This window comes from Euprymna scolopes, chromosome 21, assembly GCF_053919585.1.
Source record: "Euprymna scolopes isolate OS-2025 chromosome 21, ASM5391958v1, whole genome shotgun sequence".
Lineage (NCBI taxonomy): Eukaryota > Metazoa > Mollusca > Cephalopoda > Sepiida > Sepiolidae > Euprymna > Euprymna scolopes.
Window position 1 is genome coordinate 36715914 of NC_136502.1, and position 26972 is coordinate 36742885.

Sequence of the window (26972 nt, forward strand, 5' to 3'; positions counted from 1 at the left end):
TAAAATATTAAATTTAAATTTGAAAGAATTTAAAATCAAATTTAAATAAAATATTAAATTTAAATTTGAAAGAATTTACTGAGATAAAGAAATATAACAATCTTGGAATTAAGCAGTCCATGCAATACAAAAAAAAAAATATGAGAATAAATGAATATTAAAAAAAGAGACATATATTTGCTATATTTAAAGAAACGTTAAATTTGATAGGCGTTACTATTGGAGACAAATTATTTTAAAAGAAAATTCAGTTGGAAAAATAATCAAAAACAATTTATTTTGCTTTACAAACTCATTTGTGATCTATTTGCGTTAAAATATATTTAATATTTGATAGAAGTTATCCGTATTTTAAGTTCTGTAATTATTAGCCATGAGTAAATTTTGTGTATAGACAAGAAGAAATGTACTGGGACCCTTACTTCTTTACTCACAGCCAATAATTAGAAAACTAAAAATGTTATTAAATATTATTTTATTTTTAACACAAATGAGTAGGGAATTCAAAATAAATTATTTTTGACTTATTTCTCGCGCGTAAAAAGAATTCATATCGGTAATAGTAATATTTATCTTAAATTTAGTTTGTAAAATAAATTAAAGTGTTGAAAAAGACATTTAATTTAATAAATTTATTACCCCTCCCCCAAAACGGCGTTATTTCGAAGTATACTCTACCGAAAAAGAATTCTTTTTAACTTTACAAATTAAATTATTATTTTTTAAAATAATTTAAATTTTATTGTTAAATAAAAAAATATAAAATAAAAAAATGAAATGTTTACGTTAACCGTTATAATCTTGGAATAAAAATTTAAACAAGAATAACATCGTTTTTTTTTTTTTTTTTTTTTTTTTTTAAAGACTCATACAAAAATGTTTAAGTTAACATTTTTTTTGAAATTCTGAAACATTCCTATAGAAATTGATTTTTACTTTTTAGGATAAATCGATAAGCACCCCCCCCCCCCGGATATTTTATCAAAGATGATAAAATTCGATTGAGAATATTTATCGGGTATCTATTTATATAAAAGACCGTACTTTAATTATTAATTTTTGCTAATTAAAGGTTATTTAAGGGTTTAGCAGTGTTAATTTTTTTAATCCGGCAGAGTGCCTTTCTCCTTCTTAAACTCCTCCTGCAACCTTGCCGTGTTTACTACTAAAATCAATGGTTGCTGCATTCTCTGAGGTCTGAGATAATTTGCTCATATTTTCACTAGACAAGGTGGGTATTTTTTTTTTCTTCTCCTTAATTGACCCGGTATTTATTTTTATCATTTTAATTTGATTGCCTAAATAATTTTCAGTAATCCCGACAAATGCTAAAAAAATACAATCCCCGTAAAACTAAAAGAAATTTTCTACCGCAAAAACTACATATCACTATATCAACATGTAGTATTTATTTATATATATATATATATATATACACACACACACACATATATATACTATATATATATAAATATACACGCACTGCAATTAGAGAATATGGCCATAAAGTGAGGGGTCGATTTTTCATTTTTATCTACTATGAAACCGAGCACCGACTTTATGGCCGCCCGTCTGCATTTTCACGCACACATTTTGACAGAGCTGTCTGTTGATATTTGCGATCCCTTTTTATTATTATCATTATTTGTTTATTTATTTACTTACGCGAATTGTAATAACTGTATTATTAAATATCGATATTTGGGCAGAAATATAATTATAAAGACTCAATTTTTCACGCGTTATGTTTCGTGAAATTTATAAACTATACAAAGTTTCGTTTACGTTTGTTTGTTTTTAAAAGAATTTGAGGAATTATTTACCTTTTTTTGCGGAATGGTTGAAAACACTCAGGTATTTTTTCCGTGATAACTTGTTAGTTCTCTTTCTTTTGCTAGTAGAGATAAAAGTTAATTTAATACAAAGCCCTTTATATATATATATATATATATATATATATATATATATATATATATATATATATATATATATGCGTGTGTGTGTGTGTGTGTGTGTTAAAAACATGCCTTTGGAGTAAAAAAAAAAAACAAAAAAAACAAACAAAAAACATTACAAGTGAATAAAAGGATTTTTCTGATTACGAGGGAAAAATAAAATTAAAAAAACTTTTTTCTTTTAAATAACGTTTATTCGATTTCAAAAATATCATCAAATCATTTTTTTTTTTGACACTATTTTAACGATGAAATGAATGAAAGCTCAATTATGCAAGGAAATTTCAAAATGTTACTATTTAAACGAAGACACTCAATATATATATATATATATATATATATATATATATATATATATATATATATATATATATATATATGATAGTTGATATTAAGAAGAATTACACATTGAGAAGACGAAGAAATTAAAACAATTATTTGAATTTGTTCAGTCATTTTGAAAGGAAAAGTGAAAGTGCTTCTTGATAATTTTGGAAAAATCAACAATTCAACAAATCATCCCCCCCCCCCATCATTCTACAGAAACTAATGACGTGCGTATAAAAAAACAAACAAACAAAAAAAAACATTTATTCTCAAAAAATTAAGATCTCTTCTTTTTTTTAAAAAATAGAAACAAAAAAATCCATACGTTTTATTTTAGAACTAGCTTTAACCAACGTTGTCCGGGAGTCATTTTACTTTCACTTTTATTTTCAATTTTTTAAATTTATTTTTCAATAGTTTTTTTTTTTTTTTTTTTACTTAAATATGATCGTTAAAGAGTGTTTCTGCAGAATACGGACTGTGCTATTTATTTATTTGGATAGGATAAGTTAAATTCAATTTTCACGTTATCTTTTGTTTATTAAATTGTTAGATGAAAGTGCAGAATAATTATTAAAAAGCTAACACAAAAAACAACTTCTCCATGTTAAGAATGGGTTTCTAAATAATAACGATATTATTTCAGCACGGTCCGTATTCTGCATAAAGTACCGGTAAATGTAATTATTACGGCATCGTTTTGATCATTAAATTATTAATTGAACGAACCGAAATGTTATAAAGCGAAAAAATAATTGTTGTTAAGGTAATGTTACTGTAATCTCTCAGTAAATAGCTCCCAAAACTTCACAATCATTTAATTAGAGAACTTGAAAATATATTTTTAAAGGCAGTTTAAATGACCTTCTATTCAACAGTTTAAATGCTTCCAAATTCCTTTCAGAATTCGAAGGGTCACGAAGTGATCCATCCACTCTTTTTTTCGACTATTATCAAGATATTAAAATGGCTGATTTGTTTACGATTTCATTACGATTTATGAAGAAACTGAAATACAATCCAATTCATTTAATTTCGAAATTAAGATATTTTAAATTACGACATAAAACTGCTCTTATTGCCTTCAAATATCGAAAAGTTACGAAGTAATCCGTTCTGTTTTTTTTTTATTTATTTGTTTGTTAATTATAAAGAAAAACAATAGACTTGCTTGTTTATGATTAAACCGAAATGCATTCGGGTGGATTTGATTTCGTAATCAAATTATATTTTTTAAATGAGATTGTGAAAATTTCGTTTTATTTTACCTTGCTTGCATCTTTGAATTCTATAAATATTCGGTGCATAGTAAACAAACAAATAATATATTAATTAAATTCTCGTAATTGCGAAACAGTAAACACACACACACACACACACACACACACACACACACACACACACACACGAAGTTGCTTTATATAATTTGTATGATTATAAAAATTTGGAGCATATTTAGAATTCACTTGATTAAAAAAAAATATACAGAAAAATCTTTATGATGTACTATTGTACTACTCCTCGTCACGGAACGAAGATGTCATATTCCAAAACTCACGTAAATTGATCAAGTAGTTCTATTTTTGATCAAGAAAATTCAATGTTACGATTTTTAGCGATTAATAATAAAACAATAGTATAGCACGGCCCGTAAATCTCGATAGTCGAATTAAGTTGTCGGCCTTTGAATTTTAACATATTCTGAAAATCATGGCGTCTACCGGCTCGGCTCACCCCTCACTTACTCATATTTGATTTTCTTTAAAATAATTATAATAATAAAAATACTTGATCGATTTATGTAATTTTTGGAATATGAAATCTTCATTCCGTGACGAGTACGCACATCATAAAGATTTGTTTGTATTTTCTGTATTTTATTTTTTTAATTAAGGTGTAATTCTAACTAAGTATCAGAAATTTTAAACCTGATTGAGATTTTACAGTACAAAAAAGAAAGAAAGGAAAACTACCTTCTTCTGCATTTGCTTGTTTTTATATAATTATTTTATCATAATCTGGAAAAAGTAAAATAAAATAAAAATAAAATAGGTGGACCTGGACCTGTAAGAGAGTGCCCACCACCACCAGTCACCACCACCTAGAAATACATGTTTTATACCTTTTTTTAAAGTTTTTTTTTTTTGCGATTTTAATAGCAAATCGTAGCTATTACAAGGCTACTCTCGGTAGTTCGAATTGAGTTGTCTCCCTTCATTTATTAAACATTGTGGATCAAAACAACGTCTGGTCTTTTCATAAAATTTGATTTTCTTTAAAAATATTTGATCAATTTAAGTACTTTTTTTTTCATTTTAGTTTTAATATGGCATTTTCGTTAAGTGACGAGTACATACACCGTAAAGATTTTTTTTATTCCTTTATCTTTTTTTTTTTTTATTCGGTTGAACTCTGGACTTGTATCTTATTTATTTCTCTATTGTTGTTGTTGTTGTTGTTGTTCGTGCGTGCGTGCGTGTATTTATTTTATTAATTTTTATCTTATTTGCGACTTTATGCGCATGTCTGTAAGACGAAATAAATTCTAGGTTTCGCTTTCGCTACTCCGAACCAACTAGACACTCACTTCCACTTGTCTCTAATATTATTGATAAAATCGTATTCCGCCATTTGAAATCAAAACATTTACCAACTTTCCAATCGCAAAAATAAAATTGCTGTTTGATCGTATTAACTGTTTGCTCATATATATATATATATATATATATATATATATATATATATATATATATATATATATATATATATATATATTGCGATTGGAAAGTTGGTAAATGTTTTGATTTCAAATGGCGGAAATAGCGCATAAGCCTGAAGAATCCTAGAGTGGATGAAACGCGGAATATTCAGTGTAGCTTAATCGCCATATACATTTTATAATTTACTAACTAGCTCTACCTACGTATTGAGCACTTTTGAAGTAAATACTTAAAGTTTACGCATAAATCTATACTTTCATATATTAATTTTATGTGAGTAAATTAAGTAGTTATATATATATATATATATATATATATATATATATATATATATATGAACAAATGATTAATAAAATATGTTAAAAGACATCTTGAAAGAGAGTTAAAAACATATTTAATTTTAAAAAAGGAAGCACAAGATAAGTGGATAGTCCTTAATCCGCGGAGTTTCGAAGAAATACTCTCCTTCTCATCAGAGGGCAGGAATTAGCAAAATGCAGGATCGGATTTTGCATATAAAAGTATTTAATGAAACTACAAGTAAGTCAAAGATCTTACTTGGTTAAAAAAAGGGTGAGGTAAGGGGAACAGGAGGCAAAAGAAAAATAATAAAAAGATTTCACATGAATGGATAGTCCGGTGAAGGGTAAAAATCCAAAAATGGTAAAATCCAAAACGATCCAGCTTTGACAGACGTGTTTCAAATATTATCTCTAGTACTTTTCTTTTAATGATTTGGAATTCATTCCATTTGCGCTTTTTTCCAAGGAACTCTGACTTTTGGATGATTTTGGACCATTTGGAATTTACCCAGTGGATTGAAATTTTAAATTCGACCGTTTTGGATTTTACCACTTTTGGATTTTTACCCTTCACCGGACTATCCATTCATGTGAAATCTTTTTATTATTTTTCTTTTGCCTCCTGTTCCCCTTACCTCACCCTTTTTTTAACCAAGTAAGATCTTTGACTTACTTGTAGTTTCATTAAATACTTTTATATGCAAAATCCGATCCTGCATTTTGCTAATTCCTGCCCTCTGATGAGAAGGAGAGTATTTCTTTGAAACTCCGCGGATTAAGGACTATCCACTTATCTTGTGCTTCCTTTTTTAAAATTAAATGTTTTTAACTCTTTTTCAAGATGTCTTGTAACATATTTTATTAATCATTTGTTCATATTATAAGCTCTATTTCCTTTTCGGTTTTATTGAGCTTTTTATATCTGGCTGAGTTTATTTTACTTGTAAATATTAACTCTTTAATATTTATAATATATTTTAAGTTTACCATTTTGATTACCTTAGTAAACTTATTGTAACTTTTATTTTTTATATATATATATATATATATATATATATATATATATATGAGCAAACAGTTAATAAAATATGTTAAAAAACACTTTGAAATGAATTAAAAACATATTTAATCTGAAAAGGAAACACTAGATAAATGGATAGTCCTTAATCCGCAGAGTTTCGAAGAAATACTTTCCTTCTCATCAGAGGGTAGGAATTAGCAAAATGCAGGATCGGATTTTGCATGCAGATATATATATATATATATATATATATATATATATATATATATATACTATAATAATTGTGAAATACCTACAGGCACTAGTGTTTCATCCTTCCGGGAATCATCAGTGCAGGGTGTCACGATTAACACCAGTCGATAGATTCGAACCCAGCGACAGAAGCCATTCCTGGCTTCATTAGCAAGGACCTAATTTATTCAGCTACCGTTAACCGCAAGAAATGCTGTTGAATTTAAACATTTATTTTATAAATGTTTTTTAATGTCTGTCAGACAATGATCTAATCATTATATGATGATCTACACATAAGAGCTAAATTGGCCGACTTTAATTCAACTGAAATTGCTCAACGATAAGAAATGAGTTTCTTAAAGGGGCTGACATAATTATTTACTTTAATAATTGTTAAATACCTACAGACACTAATGTTTCATCCTTTTGGGAATCATCAGTGCAGGGTGTCACGATTAACACCAGTTGGGAGATTCGGACCCCGATAACAGGTCATGTCTGGCTTCATTAGCAAGGACCTAATCCATTCGGCTAGCTTTAATCGCGAGAAATGCTGTTAAATTTAAGCATTTATTTTTTAAATGCTTTTTAATATATATATATATATATATATATATATATATATATATGCAGATTATCATATAATGATTAGATCACTCTGACAGACATTAAAAACATTTAAAAAATAAATGTTTAAATTTCAACAGTATTTCTTATGGTTAGCAGTATTTCTTGTGGTGGCCGAATGGATTAAATCTTTGCTAATGAAGTCAGAGATGGCTTCTGTTGCCGGGTTTGAATCTATTGACTGGTGTTAATTGTAACACCCTGTACTGATGATTCCCAAAAGTAGGTATTTAATAATTATTATAGTAAATAATTATATATATATATATACAGTGTATCACAAAAGTGAGTACCCCCCCTCATATTTCTTTTAATATTTAAGTATATCTTTTCATGGGGCAACACTGAAAAATGATTTTTTTTACACAATGAAAAGTAGTCTGTCTGCAGCATATATAATAGAGTTAATTTATTTTCCCCTCAAAATAACTTAAAATATAGTCATTAAAAGCTAAATCCCTGGCAACAAAAGTGAGTACACCCCTAAGAAACTATACCCCTAAAAAGTGAGTACAAGCCTAAAAAAAAAACACCCCCCACCTTAAATGTCTAAATTGAGTACTGCTTTTTTTCTCCCTCCAAAATGTCATGTGACTCATTAGTGTAACTATGCCATGTGTTCATAGAGAGCAGGTGTATTCAAATTTGTAGTGCAGCTCTAACACTTTCTCTTACCAGTCACAGAAAGTTCCAACATGGCATCATATGGCAAAGAACTCTCTGAGGATCTTAAAAAATGTATTGTTGCACTACATAAAGATGGCCAAGGCTACAAGAAGATTGCTAAAACCTTGAAACTGAGCTGCAGCACAGTGGCTAAGATCATCCAGCATTTTAAAAGAGCAGGGTCCACTCAGATCAGGCCTTGGGTAGGTTGTCCAAAGAAACTGAGCGCATGTGCTGAGCATCACATCCAAATGCTTTATTTGAAAGATCGGCGTAGGAGTGCGGGTAGCATTGCTGCAGAGATTAAAGAGCTTGGGGCTCAGCCTGTTAGTGTTCAGACCATAAGCCGCACACTACATCAAATTGGTGTGCATGGCTGTCACTCCAGAAGGAAGCCTCTTCTGAAGGCAATACACAAGGAAGCCCGCAAACAGTTTGCTGAAGACATGTCAACAAAGCCCATAGATTACTGGAACCACGTCCTATGGTCTGATGAGACGAAATTTAATTTCTTCGGTTCTGATAGTCTTAAACACGTGTGGCGGCGATCAGATGAGTACAAAGATAAGCGTGTCATGCCTATATGGTGGTGGAAATGTCATGGTTTGGGGTTGCATGAGTGCTGTAGGTATTGGAGAGTTACATTTCATTGAAGGAAACATGAACTTCAATATATACTATTAAATACTGCAGCAGAGCATGATCCCCTCCCTCCAGAAACTGGGTCGAAGAGCAGTGTTCCAGCATGACAATGACCCAAAACACTCATCCATTACTGAAGAGACTGAGGGTAAAGGTGATGGACTGGCCAAGCATGTCTTCAGACTTGAACCCAATAGAACATCTTTGGGAAGGTGGAGGTGCACAAAGTCTCAACTGTCAGCTCTGCGACGTCGCAAGTGAAGAGTAGAAAAGCATTCCAGTGGCTACATGTGCTCTGGTAAACTCTATGTTCAGGAGAGTAAAGGCAGTTTGGATAAGGATGGTGGCTACACAATATATTGAGAGTTGACATGTTGTATGGTAATATTGACAACTTTTCGTAAGGAGTGTACTCACTTTTGTTGCCAGGGATTTAGCTTTTAATGGCTATATTTGGAGTTATTTTGAGGGGGAAATTAACTCTGTTATATATGCTGCAGACAGACTACTTTTCATTGTGTAAAAAAAAATCATTTTTTCAGTGTTGTCCCATGAAAATATATACTTAAATATTTGAAGAAATCTGAGGGGTGTACTCACTTTTGTGATACATTAATATATATATATATATATATATATATATATATATATATATATATATGTCATATGGGCGGTCATGTTTCGACCCTGGCTTGAGGTGGTTGCTTGTCTAGCCACACTGAAGAGCTGTAAAACAACGAACCAATACTGTATGTGGATGACTATAATGCTCCCTATCTTGGGTTGAGCATATTGGGAAGTGATATAAAAATCACCATTAGTGTATGAAGCGATGCTCTTTGTGTAAACAAATTGAGCTTAGGTATTTGGACAATGTTAAAACATTGTTAATTCACTGCCCACATAGCAGCAGCCGAATAGCGTAATGGTTAGAAGCTCCAACTGTTATATGGGCGGTCGGGTTTCGATCCGGGCTTGACGTAGTTGCTTGTCTAACCGCACTGATGAGCTGTGAAACAGTAGTGTATATGTGGATGACTAGTTTTTATATTTAAATTTCATTCAGAAAAATATAATTTTTCAAAATAATAAATTTTTTATTATTTAAACAAAGAATACAATATTTAAAGTAATTTCCTTAATTCATGGATTTTCGATGTAGGCTTATCTCCTCACAGGAAGTTCATTAGCAAAATATTAAATCTGGTTTAATATAATTTTGCGATTTAACCCAAACAAAGAAAATATATTAAAGATTAAATATTTTTAAGGGGCATATAGAAAGGAAATAAGGGTTGAAACAAAAAAAAGGATATGAGATTTTGGTACCCAAATAGAATAGTAACCCTTGAACGGAATAGGACGATGTTATTAGGTTCCAGATTAGTTGAAGATTTCCCCATTGAAGGTAAATTCCAATTCTGTTTGATGGAGCACCAGAGTAACAAGCAATAATCCTTTGGGAATGGAGAATTTTAGATTTATTCTGTCTCATTTTTTTGGTGGTGCAAGATCAGGAGCCGGATGTTCTCTTTTATAAAGTAAAATCCAACCGTTCAAAATGAATATACCAATTAGCTAAAAAATCCATGATAAAATTAAGATAATTGAAATTTAAAACAGATTAAGTCTGTTATTTTAAGAGTGGATTTAAAATAAAGATAAAAAATAGAGACTTAAAAAATAAACAGTAAGTTAAAAAAACAAAAAAAACAAACCCGTTTAGACACAGTTTTAGAGTTCTAATTATATGAAGATAAAAAATTGTTCTCTGGACTTGTATCTTATTTTTATATTTATATTTTTCTGAATGAAATTTAAATATAAAAAACTAAATTTTTACTATGCTCTATCTAGTATATTGAGCAATTTTATTTGGCTGGGATTGTCTTATATAAAAATATTATCTTCCAAAAATATTTTATAAGACTTGATACCACAAGATTCATTAATCTGTGATGTAATTCATCTCATTATTTGGATATATATATATATATATATATATATATATATATATATATATATAAATAAGAGAAAAGAAATGAAAAATGTAAGTTGAAATTTACAATCAAATTTATTGTTCAACTAAATACTTCAAAAAACAATTTACAAAGTTCTTATTCCGCGGAGTTTCAAAGAATGTTATTCTTGCTATTCTTCTCATCAGAGGACAGAAAGAAATCAGCAAATTATATTTGTAGCAATGCTAGAATTTACTGGTTACGGCATTAAATGAGACTGCAATTTATCATAGTCATAAATTGCAAAAATGTACATGTCCTGAAAAAAAGTCTGAAATGTAGAAAAATAAAAAATAAAAACAAACCTGGAATAAACTTGCAGCTTGTATTAAAACTCTTTCAAAGGTAATCCGGAAAGCGAAAATAATACTGAGAAAGAATCAAATAATCCAAATTTAAATCCAGTTGAGTACAATTAGTTTGGTTTGAAAAAATTCAACGCAGCTCAAATTCATGGAAATTGTTTTTTCAGTTATTGTAATAAGCTCTTCTCTCTAGTGTAATGTATTGAGCTTTTTTTATTTGGTTGGTATTAAAATATCTATATATAAATACTGGCATTATATTAGATTGAAGTTTATCATTGCTTATATCAGGTAAACACACACACATATATATATATATTTATTTTCACATCAAGTTTAGGCGGAAACTTGTTTCAACTTCATACATATAGATTTTCAGAGAATATTTGCAGTCTCACGTCAATTCATCAACATGAAATACTGCTTCAAAACAGCAACAAAAATGATTTCCCATTTTAGCGATGTTTATTCTTAAGAAGGTGATACTTTCATGTTTTCAAGGCGTTCTAGGGCTCTCTAATAATCAAAATCAAGGATTTGTCTTATGTGGCTCAAACTAACCAATCTGAAAAAAAAAAAAAAGAATTGAAAATTTGTCTGCTCTGAATATAAAAGAAAACAAAAAATATCGTGCCTTTTTCTCGCTTCTCTAGAAATTTTAACATTTTTTACAATTTGGTCGATTTTATTTAAAAAGCTTTTATATCTGGTATTTCTAAGAACACAAAATTTTCTAACTATTTAAAGAGTTCATTTTTCTTTCTTCAGCTGTGTGTGACTTTTCATCTCTCTGCTGTGATGTCACTCATGTGTTTCGAACACATGCTTTTCCGAACACCTGCCCCATCTCGAACACATGTTTCTCTCCTCACATTTTGAACATCACTTCTCTGAACACCACAGCTAATCTGGCCACATGTCCTGCTGTGATGTCACTTCGTACAGCCGGCTTGGTCATTTGCATATCTTTATGTGGTTGCTATTGCTGCTGCTATCAGCATCAACAGCTCTATTAAATATATATTTAGCATGTATTTTGTGTAATATAAATAAAAAAAAGCCTTAGGAAAACAAATGTTGACTGATACTGTTTTGATAATAGATATAGAAGAATACTTATCCCTGGAAGGGCTCATACAATTATTTGTTGTGTTTATCTATATAAATAAAACAGTAGATGTATTTATGTGTGTTTGTGTGTCTGTCTGTGTGAAAATATTTAACTGATAAACTCCTTAAACTACTGGTCACATAACACTGAAAATGACAGGAAATAGTTATCATACACCAAGAATAGTTTATAACAAGTAAAATCTTTATATATTATTTAGTTCATTATTTAGTTCATTATTTAATTCATTATTTAGTTCATTATATAATTCATTATTTAATTCATTATTTAGTTCATTATTTAATTCATTATTTAATTCATTATTTAATTCATTATTTAGTTCATTATTGAGATGAGTATTATTTATTAATTTATTTATTGCGGACTATTATCCTCATCTTTCTTAGTTGTTGTTCGTCAGGTGGTAACCGCAACAGGATAGGAACTCCAAATCTCCTAACTGTATCCTTAGCAAGTACTGCCTTCCATAGTTGTTGTCGTCTCCCACGTTTTGGCCAAGTAAGCCTCTGGCCAACTTTGGGTAGGATTGAAACCGCTATCTTCAGACAGTTCTGACATGGAACCATAGAGATTCAACGTCTCTATCCACTGCGCTACGGGGCCACGAAGGGCAATCAAGGTTGGATTTTTTTGGTCTAATAAATCCACGTTTATTTATTATCTGATCTTCTGAATGGTATATATATTATTTAATTGGAATTCATTATTGAGATTAGTATGGAAGACAGTAATTGTTAAGGATGCAGCTAGGAGATTCGGAGTTCCTATCCTGTCGCGGTTACCATTTGATGAAGGCCAGAGGAATAGTTGGCCGAAACGTCATGAAACAACAACTAAGAAAGATGAGGATAATTGTCCACAATAAATAAATTTATAAGTAAAATCTTTGTTTGGATGGATGATTGGTTGTTTTTGTTTTACGACATATCAACCCTTTTCCGGTTATTTAATGCCGAGTCCAGTGATTTTGAAGAAAATTTTTTTTAATAGAATATTTTTGTTGTTTTCAAGTCAGTTTCTATTTAACCCATAGTTGGGACCCTAACAGGTACTACCACTCCGGGTCAGAGTGGACCTGGGAGCAATGGCAATTAAAGGGTGGCTTCACACTCCCAAAAGCCCGCAAGTTGAGGCCTCAGCACTGGATATAGTTTAAGGTCATATCCAGGACCCCCATTGAGGGACTGTTTTACCCTCTGCAGGGGGGCAGTCGGTGTATTCTAATGCCCCACCGACAGGGCCTTGGATGGATGAATAATGTGTAAATTATGTGAAATCGGTAAGTTGAAATGCAAAATGTTTATTTAAACTTGTTGACATTTCTATTAGTTTGCATATGCGTAAGCTAATCATAGTTAAAAGTGGTTTAATTTCATAACTTTTTATCTGTTTGCTGTTTGATAGCGAATGCAGCACGAGCACTAAACGTTTTGGTTTTGATTCTAGCTGATGGCACCCAAGTCATTTTTTTAAACATTGAAATCAGTATTGTATATATATATATATATATATATATATATATAGTCTAAAGAAGCTTTGAATAAAAAAATGCAAAAATAAAAATAAAGAATGCAATTTAAATTCCCGGATGGAAAAAAATATATTAAATTTAACCTATCGCAGACTTAGCACCTACATAATCCGACTTTTACAGTGTTTATAATGACCAAAGAGAATTCATTTATATAAGGAAGAAAAAAAAAAAGCCTTCACTAAAATTGTTAAATAGAAATAGACTTAACATTTGCATAAGCCGATTTCGCAAAAGTCTTCAATTTTAAAACAGAATTTAACTACATGAGGATGAAAGGATATATATATATATATATATATATATATATATATATATATATATATATATATATACTTGTTTATTGTTATATAAACATGCTCACATCCCGCTGCTACAAATAGCCACTTGTTTCAATCAAACAACAGATATCATCAGGCAGCGACTTGACTATTCAAAAGTTCAATGAATATTCATTGAACTTTTGAATAGTCAAGTCGCTGCCTGATGATATCTGTTGTTTGATTGAAACAAGTGGCTATTTGTAGCAGCGGGATGTGAGCATGTTTATATAACAATAAACAAGTATTATCAGCTCTTTTTATTGAGCACTATCTAACAACCTCGTTGAATTCATTAGTCCATTACTTTTGAATATAAAAAAACCCGAGTATATATATATATATATATATATATATATATATATATATATACTAGCAGAAGTACCCGTTGTTGACTGGGTTCAAAAACAGCTTCAGAAAATGGACTGTGATTGATGAAAGTATGATAGGTTATGAAAAGGAGGGGGTTGTAAAGAGATAGGTTTTGATACTCAAAAATTTTACCCTAAGCAAAATATGATGAAAGTAAAGATAATTTTTGCGAAAATATATTTTTTTTATATCAACTTTGTTTCCATTCGTAGCCAAGAGTGACCAACAAAATGAGAACAAAGAGAAAATGTTATATATATAATAATATAAATATACAAGAAATAAATGTTAAATAACTCAATTTTTGTTTCGTCTGGAATTCAGAACGAGTTATTCGTGGATCCTTCTTCACTTCATGGACCAAAAGTCGAGCCATACAGTTAGAAATTTTGGAAGAACGCCCTGAATGTGGCAGTGCACTGGTAGGACTTTAACAAGGTTTTTAATATAGATCCACAGAATATTGTGATAAGTGTTTCAGTGTGAACTGGTATGGTATAATAAATTATGGGGTTTATCTATTTTATTTTTACTTTCATCATATTTTGCTTTGGTTTTGATACCCCCAAATTCGAAGCTATCTCTTTACAACCCTTCCTTTTCATAACCTATCATACTTTCATAAATCAGAGTCCATTTTCTGTAGGCTGTTTTTGAACCCAGTCAACGATGAGTACATATATATATATATATATATATATATATATATATATACATACATACAGTGGGTGCAATAAGTATCCGATACAAAGCAAAAGGTTGATTTATTTTTATTACACGAAAACAAAAACAATAGCAAAGTGCTATTCTAATGTATTTTTGTATGATAAATACAAATCTCATATCAAAAATCTTATATAATCACACATTCAATAGATAATTACATAAATCTAATATCTAAGATTCAAAAAGTATCCAACACAAAGAAAAATAGTTTTAATCAACCAAATAGCCTGAGGAACTCTGTTCCGTCTGCCTGCTTCCCTCCGGACTACAACTTGGATGTCTTCAAGTCTAATGTTAACAAATTCCTAATGAACCGCCCCCCTAATTAAACACTTCATAAAATCTCCTCACTAACGTGATGTACTTGCAATAACCCTTATCCCTGAGTGGCTTCCGGGCCTTGATAAGTGGTGATCACTGTGTAAAAAAAAAAAAAAAAAAAAAAAAGGACTTCCATCTACGAATCGTATCACAGACGGTCGAAATTGAGATATTCAACATTGTTGAAATTTTTCTATACCCTGAACCATCCATGTGTAGCTGAATAATTAATTTTCTTGTCTTTTCCGACAATTCTCTAGTTTAAGACCTTGTATAAACAGTGCAACTAAATTGACCAAAATAAATAATGCGCTGTCAAGAGTTATCTGGATTTATATAATTCTCTGAACCAGCACATGACAAATATTTGGTTGATTAAAACTATTTTTCTTTGTGTTGGATACTTTTTGAATCTTAGATATTAGATTTATGTAATTATCTATTGAATGCGTGATTATATAAGATTTTTGATATGAGATTTGTATTTATCATACAAAAATACATTAGAATAGCACTTTGCTATTGTTTTTGTTTTCGTGTAATAAAAATAAATCAACCTTTTGCTTTGTATCGGATACTTATTGCACCCACTGTGTATATATATATATATATATATATATATATATATATATATATATATATATATATATACTAGCAAAAGTACTCATCGTTGACTGGGTTCAAAAACAGCCTACAGAAAATGGACTCTGATTTATGAAAGTATGATAGGTTATGAAAAGGAAGGGTTGTAAAGAGATAGCTTCGAATTTGGGGGTATCAAAACCAAAGCAAAATATGATGAAAGTAAAAATAAAATAGATAAACCCCATAATTTATTATACCATACCAGTTCACACTGAAACACTTATCACAATATTCTGTGGATCTATATTAAAAAACCTTGTTAAACTTTCTGACATATATCCATTCTATGGAGGTCAGGTGCAAACAAACACCCCATAATTTTATCATACCATATTTCTTCAAACTGAAACATAATTATCAAAGTATACTTACGCAGATAGATATGAAAAGTCTTTATTAAAGTTTGTGCCTATTTCCATTCTATGGAGGCCAGGCGTGAACGCAGACCCCACAATTTTATTATACCATCCTTAATTAAGTTAAAACATACTTATCAAGGTATTCTTATGTACATCTATATCAAAAACACTTGTAAACGTTTTTTTTTTAATTTTTTAATTTTTTTTCCATACTTTGTGGACCAGGCGCGAACGCAGACCCCACAATTTTTATGAACCACCATTCTGTCAGATCAAACATACCCATTCCTCTGTCTCAATACATCTTCTATCATTATATGCAATCAGTTTTTTAAAATAGTAAACCATATAGGATCCTGTTCGTGACCAGACACACACACACACGCACACACACACACACACACACACACACACACACACACACACACACACAAATGCGTGAGCAGCCCTTTTAACCATGGACTAATTCTAAAGAGAGAAGGTTATCTCTGGGAGGGCGAATCTCTTAGGACTACCCGGAACAAATGTCACATGATGCCAGAACAGCTTACTCTCTTGTTGAGAACATATCCCCCTCGACTAGCATCAATCTATATGGGTATATATTCATGACTCTTTTCTTTGAGCAAATTTCATTCTGAAATGAGATTCTAACAAATCAAATTTATTTCATCAGATGTTTCGTGTGATATCATAAATTACATTTGGTTTTTAAGTTTGTAAGTATTTTTTATTACAAAGTGTCACCACTTATCAAGATTCGGAGACCACTCAACGATAAGGGTTAATGAGTGCACAGTAGTCAATGGAAAAATATTGTAGTAATCGTTAGTTGTGGAAATTTGGTAAATTGGATTACTTAAGAGGATGGCTCATCAAGAACTTGTTCACATTGGATTTGAAGACGACCATATTGTAGTCAATTAGAAAGCAGGTAAACGGAACAGAGTTCTACAGGCAGTTCTATGCAGTTCTAAGAAAGAAGCTTTGTTCATGGAATCTACATTTAAGCTTACGCACAGATTAAAGAGTGGGGAAAATTATTGATAGTGGCTTCACCTAGATGAGTGTTTTTCGTGAGAGTCAGGCAAGGGGGGACCATAGATTGGAGCTCAGACAAGCACTTGCTATGAAAATAACGATAAAACAGAGACAAGCTTGCAACGTCTATTCTGTGGAAAAGAGGTTGCACTGAAGAGAAAAGCACACCACTAACTAACCTATGAAGTCTATTTTTAACTCTGTCAAAGCAGGATAAGTTAGGCAACAATACTCCATCCTTGGCTCTTATAGAGGTAGAGAATTGTATTGGCAGTGAGATATCTACTAGAGCGGTAAAATGATCCCATCATTTTTCTTTGGCAACAGATTTGATTTACGTGTTTCATTACAGATCAGGCATAAAGGTCAGACCTAGAAGCCTGTCAAAACATGGAGCCTCCCCAAGACAAGAGCCATTCATTTCAGTTGATGTCAGACGGGGATCAGAGGATTGGTGCACTTTAAAAACATTATCTTTCATCTAGCAATTAATGATATAGATATAAAATTTTCAATGATTTTTTTTCTTTTAAAGTGTAACAGAATGTACATTACATAAAATAAATCCAAGGTAATTTTTTGATTCAATTTAAATTAAATTTTTATACCTTACTTTGTAAAATTTATAAAAGTGCACTTTGAAGATAAATAAATTTCAAACTGAATCTTGTACCTTTATTTTTAAAGCCTATAGTAAAAACATTTTGTTTAACAATTTTCATGCCTTGAATGAAATGCTTTTCTAACTTGCATATATATATTATAGAAGATTATTTCAATTATATTTCACTTTTGTATATATTAACTCTAAATTTATGAAGCTCAATGACTGATATAATAATTAAATGAATGATTTTGCATTACAAAACAGTTACTGTAAAGAATTGTAAATATCAACGTAATTAAAGGAATAAATTGTAAGATGATCAACATCATGAAATTTGAAATATAGACTTGTCATTTGTCATATATATAAGCCCATTATTAATTTGTTTGTAAACAAACTTATGATTTGAGCACTGTAAGCGACAGGCGAGTGTGAATTTAATACACACTCAAGGAGAAATATTTACGGCACTGATTCTTGGTCTGATGGTTAGAACAGCCGAGTATCAACTTGATGTTGTAGGTTCGATCCACGGTTGGGGAAAGGTGTACGTCTAGCCGCACTAATGAGTTGTGATACAACGAAACAGTACTGTATGCGGATGACAAATAAAAAAAAAGACCCCCCTTCTTTGGGTTGACCACTTAATTATATAATAATATATTTTCACCCGACGCGTATTTAAGCAATTAAGCGAAGCCCATTATTAATTTGTTTGTAAACAAACTTATGGTTTGAGCACTGTAAGCAACGGACGGGTGTGGATTTAATACACACTCGAGGAGAAATATTTACGGCACTGATTCTTGGTCTGATGGTTAGAATAGCCGAGAGTCAACTCAACGTTGTAGGTTCGATCCACAGCTGGGGAAAGGTGTATGTCTAGCCACACTGATGAGTTGTAAGACAACGAAACAGTACTGTATGTGGATGACATATATATATATATATATATATATATATATATATATATATATATAATAGCATTATAGACAAGACAAATCCATATATTGGTATACATAGATTTACTTGTCGATGTAATAAGGAAAAAGGAAAAACTACTATTAGAGGAGGTGTTATATGCTATTTATACCTAGGTATTTCAAAGCCGAATGCTTCTCATCAGAAGAAAGGCTAGGGGACTAGGTTGCAAACATTTCAATGCAACATCTAGGTAAGGGATTAATTGTGAGGGATATTAAGACATCTGATATATAGGGGAGGGGTGTGCGGGATATGTATATATATATATATATATATATATATATATTTATATATATATTATAATTCCTTAATAATTAAGGTCAATATGCTTTTAAGATTTTTATTACAATTGCTTGAATTTATAATATGGCCGACCCTATAATAGGTTTTTAACTGCTATATCAATTATCTACGAAAATTAACATCGCGTCCATTAAAAAAACCCTGCTGCATGATCACTTGGCCTCTTAAAGGAATATCCATGGTCAGTAGTAATTTAGGAAATCAAGAATTAAAACAAATACACACTGACTTTATAAAGAGAAATTCTAAACCATATATTTACATTTTAACAGTTATTCTTGAAAAAAAAAAAAAAATCAATAAGCTTAAAATACGTAAAAAAAAATAATCATCTGAAATCTACATCTTATGTATTTATGAAAAACAAAACAACAAATAAAATATTGATTGTTTTGGTAAAATTTTGAAAGTTGATGTAGTTTACTTGAAGCAATATATGTAATTTATATAGTAGCTCTCCTTCAGTCTTGACAGACTATGGTTACTCACTGTAAGGGTGTCTGAGCGTGGAATTCTTGTAGCAAGAGTTGCATAATCTCCAACCATACCTCTCCTGAGTCGGCATTGTTAAATACAAGGCAAATGGAGGTTCAGGACGACTAGAAACAATGCTGAGATACATGGAGAGCACATACAACACCAGTGGCAAGCGGTGGTTCGGGATGACTTGAAACAATGCCGTGATAAGCGGAAAGCACTTACAGCACCTAGAATTCCCAAATGGTCACACATCTGGTACTAGCCAGGCTCAAAGTTGCCTAACTTTGGTGATCTGATGAGAACCAGTGTGTCAACGCGATTATGCCGTACATACATACATATAACAGTTGGAAATGACTTATATACCATAAATTAGGACCATGTAATCCCTACAGTCACCTACCTTGAAAATGCTGCTGTCAAACCTGACATAGTTATATGGAATAAGTCAGAGAGAGTTGCAACCTTGGTTGAAGTGAGTGTTCCTAATGATGGAGGTCTAAACAGTGCTGAAAGAAAGAAACAGACCAAATATCAAGGTCTTATGTATGATATGAAAAGAAACTGGAATCTTAAAGAGATATCAATCATACCAGTTATTATAGATGCCACAGGGCTTATGAAGAAGAACCTGAAGTCCTAAGTAACTAATATTCCTGGTGAACCAAGTGCAAAAGAGATCCAGACAATTGCACTTCAGGAAACAACAAGGATACTAAAAAGAGCTCTCAGTTGGTTTCAATAAAAAGCAGGGTAGTGTTGCCAGCTGGTTTGGCTGCCCCATACCCAACGTTACAATCTTCAAAGGAAGAAAATAAAAAAAAAAAAAAAGAATATAAATCATAGAAGTTTGATACAATGCAGTAAATGGAAATATCTATTAATTTTTAGGAATTTGTCAAATTTATCAATCATCTCATTGTGGTTGTTAAAAATACATAAAAATATAAAACTAATTTTTCCTCTGTTTTTAACTGCTCAATTATCTAAGAAAATACATATTGCCTCTATGATTACATGGCCACCTGGCTTCTTATAGAAATAACATTGGATTTAACCCCATTTTTGTAAATTTTGCTTGAGTTTAAACTCATGAAGTTTTTTTTTTCTAATATATTTTCTGTGTTTTCTTTTTCCAATTTCAGATGTTTTTTAAAGAAGCAAAAAACTTCACGCAGCCATCTTGCCAATTCTAACGCTTTGGAACGCCTTATTTTCATTTTTTTCACCAAAGAGTTGCATCATTAAGTACGGATTACCAAATTCTGTGATGCACCCTCACCCATGACTGATTTCGATCTTCATCTACCCCTTTTTACATATTAACACTTTCTAAAACCAGCAAGACTTGAATCGCATGCAACGTACACCTAGCTGCAGACGTATGAGCCGCCCACAGAATCAAAGTATATCATGAAAAAAACGCCACGCTGTGACATTTGCGGAAAAGTATTTTCACGTCGAGACAACCTGGAAAGGCACAAAGCAACCCACGAGGGCACAAAGCTTTTCACGTGTGAGATTTGCCGCAAGCACTTCTCGCGGAAATCCTACCTCAAGGTCCACCGTCGAATTCATACGGGCGAGCGTCCCTACAAGTGTTCGACCTGCGGCTTTGTTTTCAGTCGACACGACCACCTGGCGACTCACATTTCCACGCACCAGGATCACCGGCTGTACACGTGCGATGTATGTTGCAAAGCGTTCAGCCGGCGCTCCTACCTGGAGGTGCACAAGAGGATACATACCGGCGAGCGTCCGTATAAATGCGCAACTTGCGGATATGCATTTAGCCGCAACGACCACCTCGTCAGCCATTTGCGCACGCACCAGGGGCTTAAGTTGTTTACCTGTGATGTGTGCTGCAAGGCGTTCAGCCGTCGGTCATACCTGAAGGTGCACAAGAGAATTCATACCGGTGAGCGTCCATATAAATGCTCGATATGCGGCTATGCTTTCGCAAGAAACGACCACCTGCAGAACCACAACAAACCAAATAAGGGCATGCGCAAGATCAGTTGTGTACCTCAGCCGCAGCTAGTCGAGCAGCAACACATGCACGAGGAAGTAGAAGAGGAGGAGGAGGACGGCGAGGAGTTGGAGGAAGAAGAAGAACAGGAGCAAGAACAGCCGATGACCCTGGAAGAACTCAGCACTCATGAGCATCCAGAACCAGAAGAAGAAGAAGAAGAGGAAGAGGAAGAGGAAGAGGAGGAAGAAGATGCTGACGATGACGATGATGATGACGATGACGGATGTGGAGTGACTGAGGAGGAGGAAACTCAACACACACAGCTCACGACGCTAGTCTGTCACCAACAGCACCTCGGTCCAGGTGCAACCATTACAGAACTCCAGCAAACGGACGATGACCTCCAGCAGCAGAATTTTGCAACTGCCAGCGCCGTGGTCGTCGACACCGGCAATCCGCAGCAGCAGCTTCATCCAACGGCGGCTGTGGTCGCCACGGTGACTACTGCGGGCAATACTACCACCCTTATGTATCCCATCACCCAAATTTTTCCGACCATTCAGATGTCGGCAGCCACCACTCAAATCTTTCCGACCATTCAGATGTACCCTCTTACAGCGCAAGTGTCCGCGGAAACTAACCAGATAACCGTCTCCCACAATGTGGCCCACAAAATAAACGGGTCCATCACAACTTGAAAAGGGCAAACACACAAACACACATTTTATGTCATGCACACACAAACACACACACATATATATATATACATACACACACAATGAATGGTGACGAAAAAGTTGAATGAAGTGGTTATTATTTGATGTCATGATATTAAAGTAGTCGTTTGTATTTGTTAAAAATTGGTCGAGAAGGAACCATTTTATCTATCACGGAATATTCAATATGTCACATATTACATAATAACCATTTCAGTTATGTCAGGTCATCCTAGAAGTTTAATCCAGATTTTAATTCTTTGAAGTTTAATAGTAAATCGCAATGTCTGTTCTGTTAAGGTGTCTGCTTATTTTGAGTCAATGTTCATTTTTACAGAACATCAGTCCTTTTTTTTTGGGAGGGGGGGGGGTTTATAAAATAAAAGCGGCCCATACTTTTTTATATCTTGACTTCACATCGCTGGACCGTGTCGGCTCCCCTGGAACAAAAGCTCATTACAATAATGCAAGTCTCATTTCTCTGGACAATTAGAACTTTATTCGTTTCATGGCTGAAGTTTCGCCCGTTCTCTACCTATCCTTAGAAGGAGGGTGGGAATTTCTCTATCGATTCATCTGCCATATATCACTACCTCTCACTGCTTCCATAAGAAGTCTCTCAGAATCACTCGACTGACTAAAAATATTCCATCTCTGTTTCTATATATTTTAGGGATAGAAGAGGAATATGGGTCCCTACGTCACTGACACGTCATTATGCACTCATTGCTCGTCCTTGTCAAGGTTGTTTCAGTTTTAAGCCCGAGTCAACCAGTTTGATTTGGTTTGACTCCTTGATCCCATCTGCACTAGAAAGCCTGTTTAACCTCTGTCGGCTTGCTCTTCATTACATGTCTAATGAAACTAAGTAATACTTTTATCTCATACAAGACCACCCATGACTTATTGGATCAATATTTGTAGTTACATATATTATTTAATATCTTTTTTCATTATTATTATTATTATTATTATTACAGACTCACTGCTTATTAAGGTGCAGAAGTCACTCAAGAATAAGTGTCAATGGGCATCAGGTGATATAACACAGTGACGATCAGTGATTGTGGAAATTGTGTGTGGAAATTCCAAAATGTTTTCATAAATATTTGTAAATATATAAAACTAGTCATATTGAAACACCGGTATATATTGTGATGTCATATTAGACTCTCTCTCTCTCTCTCTCTCTCTCTCTCTCTCTCTCTCTCTTGTCCTCCTAACCTAAGAGAAGTAAGGAGGCTGAACTTCCTTTAAAACTTTTAATATATCTTATTATTTTTTTCTATGTTTTGAATATCTATGAGCCACGTCCTCTCCACAACACACCTCTAAGTGGCCCCTAGGGATAGAACCCCCTTAAAACTTCAAATACGTACACCCGATTTTCATGAAATTGAGATCATATCTATAAGGTACTAATTCAGAAAATTTTCCAACATTACATTAATTGAAGGAATGGGAGAAAAGTCAGCAAAAACAAAGAAAGTAATAATAATGATATGATTCTATAAGCATAATTATAAAGTACATAGTCATTCAACCCCAAATAACATTTGGTCTTCCTGATAGTTAAACATGTTCAAGTACGTTTCTAAATTTTTGAAATGAAGGTTAGCTATTCATATTATTTGGATTTTTTTTTTCAGTGTTATTTTTACAACTTTTCAGTCCATGTAACCTCTGACATTCTTCAGGTGTATCTTGTTGAACTCAGGAATCTGCACAGAATCTTAAACGGAACCCTTTATTTACTTCATGAAGATAGCATGCTCTCATTCTGTGAGCCATAACCGGATAGTGGTCCTAAGTAATTTGCAATTGTATTTTTCAGTCACCCACACTGAGGATTGACCCTTCAATCTTCAGGAGAATATCACTTTACACTTGAATTTTTCCAAGTACTCTAACCGCTGCGCCATGGGTCCTTGTGAATTACTTAGGACTTCTATCCATTCAAGGCTGACGGAAAGAAAGCATACTACTCCTGTGAAGTAAATAGGGGGTTTTGTTCAAAATTCCGTGCAGATTCCCAAGTTCAACAGAAACTTACCCGAGTTTGCTAAGATACAAATGAAAATGGTCATAGGTGACATCAACTAAAATGTTGTGAAAATGATATATATGTTATTATATATGTTATTTGTTCCATTAGATTAGGAGTACACACACATTTTCAGCATAAGAGCTACTTATAATATGACTGTCTAAATGATCTACCCCCTACTAAAAATGTAAAATACATTATTTATAAATGTAATTCATTTTTATATGACAGTATATGCATGTGTACCTTGCATTACTGCATCAACCCATATTGCACATGCAACGCTGCACATTTTTTGTCATTACATTACACTAATGACTTGTATTAGATGGAATCAGTTAGGGATGCATAGTGCGGAGAGTAGCTGTTAATAGACAGCTTCAAGCTGACCTCCAGATGCTCATTGGACATGATGGAATTGCATTTGGACTTAAAGATCTTCATGTGGGAAAATGCTGACTCGGATAAATAATGCAATCAAGAGGATAGCACATTTTCATGATGTTGAGGTACTTGTCTTCTGTGAGTAAGTTTCAGAATTGTCCATGAGCTCTGCATCAGCTGAATGTTGGCTTATAGTGTTAGAATCTCATCCCTCCCTCCAGAAGAGTTCAAGCGAAACAGTGTTGCGATTTTCGATGCGAGTGAAACAACCTCAGCATCTTCCTGGAATGGGTAGCACATGAATATAACGATTTCAAAGTCTTGAAAGCGTTGAACTCTAACAGACAATTGCGAATTTTTTTTATGTAGCATGCACTGTCAAGCTGCGCACATGACTACTCTTGTGTCTTCAGCTCTGTTGCGAGATTCTGGAAGTTTGCCTGTGCAAATGTTTTTTTTTTTTCAGTACCATACGATCTATCTACAATGTCGTGTAATGGGCACCCTTGCATTAGATATTCCTATTCGCTGTTAAATTTCAGAGAATTGAAATCTGGACAGAACTCATCGGATGACCCCATACATTTTCATATCTTCTTTTAAGCTCCTTTCCATGCTGTTACCATTCAATATCATGCTGTATACTTGTGTCCGTAGACCCATGTAAGGGATGCGAAATGGTATTTATCAAAACTGTTCGAACATAAACAATTCATTTTATTTATGGTAGAGATATGACGTTTCTAACTGCTTTTGGAGTCAGTGATCAAATATTATCCAATTGAAAAATAATTTTTTTGATGTTTTTTTTTTATTATTATTTTGAAGCCATCAAAACGATTTTTGAATATTGAAGATTCGTATCATTTAAAAAATTTGCTCACTTTCTTTTTTTTTTTTTTTGGTAATATTTGATCACAGACGCCCATGTTGTTTTTTCTCCCCCCCCCCCTCCGTTTTTTTCTTGTTTTTTTTGCCAATACATATCATCATTAAAAATGGTTCTTCTATTTTCCTGATAATTTTTTTCTCTCCAAATCTTTCTACAGTTCACAGCAAAATATTATTGTTTACTAATATCTGTGATGATCACATTCTTTTAAAATTTAACGAAAAAATTAAAAAAATCAAAAAAAAAAAAAAAAAAAAGGAAAAAAAAATTAACAATATTGATGAAACTGTTTTGGCCAGTTTATTTCTGAATTAATTAACTAATACGATTATTTTCAAAGTAAGACCCCTCCACACACACACACACACATTTTATTTTTAGCCCACAAACATTTTTAGTAATTTAAAATGTGGGTATTGGTACCGTTTGTGACCCATGCTAAAACCAACTTTTAAAATTTTTAAACCAAATTGAGTAAGTTATGGTTAGATTAGAGAAAAAAAAAAACTTGTTTATCTTTTTTTTTTAGAATTAAAGTTAGGGTTAGAGTTAGGGTTAAGATGAAAAGAAAAAAACAGCTTCTTACATTTTTTTCAGGTTAGAGTTTCCAATATATTTTCTTTTTGTTTTAAAAATTTTTGCATATTTTGCTCAATTTACAGTTGAAAATTGTCACTACCTGTCTTGCAATCTGATTGGATAAATGCTTCATCCATTTTTTGGCTGTTTATATAAACAGTCAAAATATGAAGAAAAGGTGGTTTTAGCATGGGTCACAAACTATTATCAGCACACATTTCTATTGAAGAAATGTTATAAAAAAAATAATCTACTCGTATATCATAAATTGACTAACGACCTTTATATTAACTGACCTACAGATTCAAATCCAGTAGCAATGATCACTTACTTCTGTATATATTTTAATGTTTGGTTATATTTATTTATTTTTTCATTAAAGAAGAGCATGAAAAACTACAATGTAAAAAAAATGTGAAATTTAAACCATGATTAAATTATGCAAAATTTAAAAGATTCTTAAAATTTGAGTAAATTCTGATAATTTTAAGACGGTCTTTACCTCACAGATCATTTTAAGACCGCCTTAACTTCACAGATAATTTTAAAACCATCTTAATTCCACAAATTATTTTAAGATCGTCTTAACTCCACAGATCACGTTAAGACTCTTAACCTCACATCATTTTAAGACCGTTTTATTTTTGCAGGGAATTTTAATACCCTCTTACTCCCACATATTATTTTAAAACTTTCAAAATTTTCTGTTTCAACTTCATAGATCATTTTAAGACCCTAAAA

At 32.3% G+C, this 26972-nt stretch overlaps 1 protein-coding gene across 1 annotated transcript; it reads left to right on the top strand.

Annotated features, from left to right (window-relative positions):
• Positions 1-920: 920 nt before the first annotated feature.
• On the top strand, positions 921-25228 carry LOC145242111 (uncharacterized). The gene is made up of 2 exons (XM_080105026.1): positions 921-1231; positions 20787-25228. Exon 2 carries the CDS (start codon positions 21055-21057, stop codon positions 22309-22311), a length of 1257 nt encoding a protein of 418 aa, XP_079961152.1. The 5' UTR covers positions 921-1231; positions 20787-21054; the 3' UTR covers positions 22312-25228.
• Positions 25229-26972: the final 1744 nt, after the last annotated feature.

Excerpts from the sequence above, each read along its gene's own strand:
- LOC145242111 (XM_080105026.1), top strand. The coding sequence starts at position 21,055 with ATGAAAAAAACGCCACGCTGTGACATTTGCGGAAAAGTATTTTCACGT.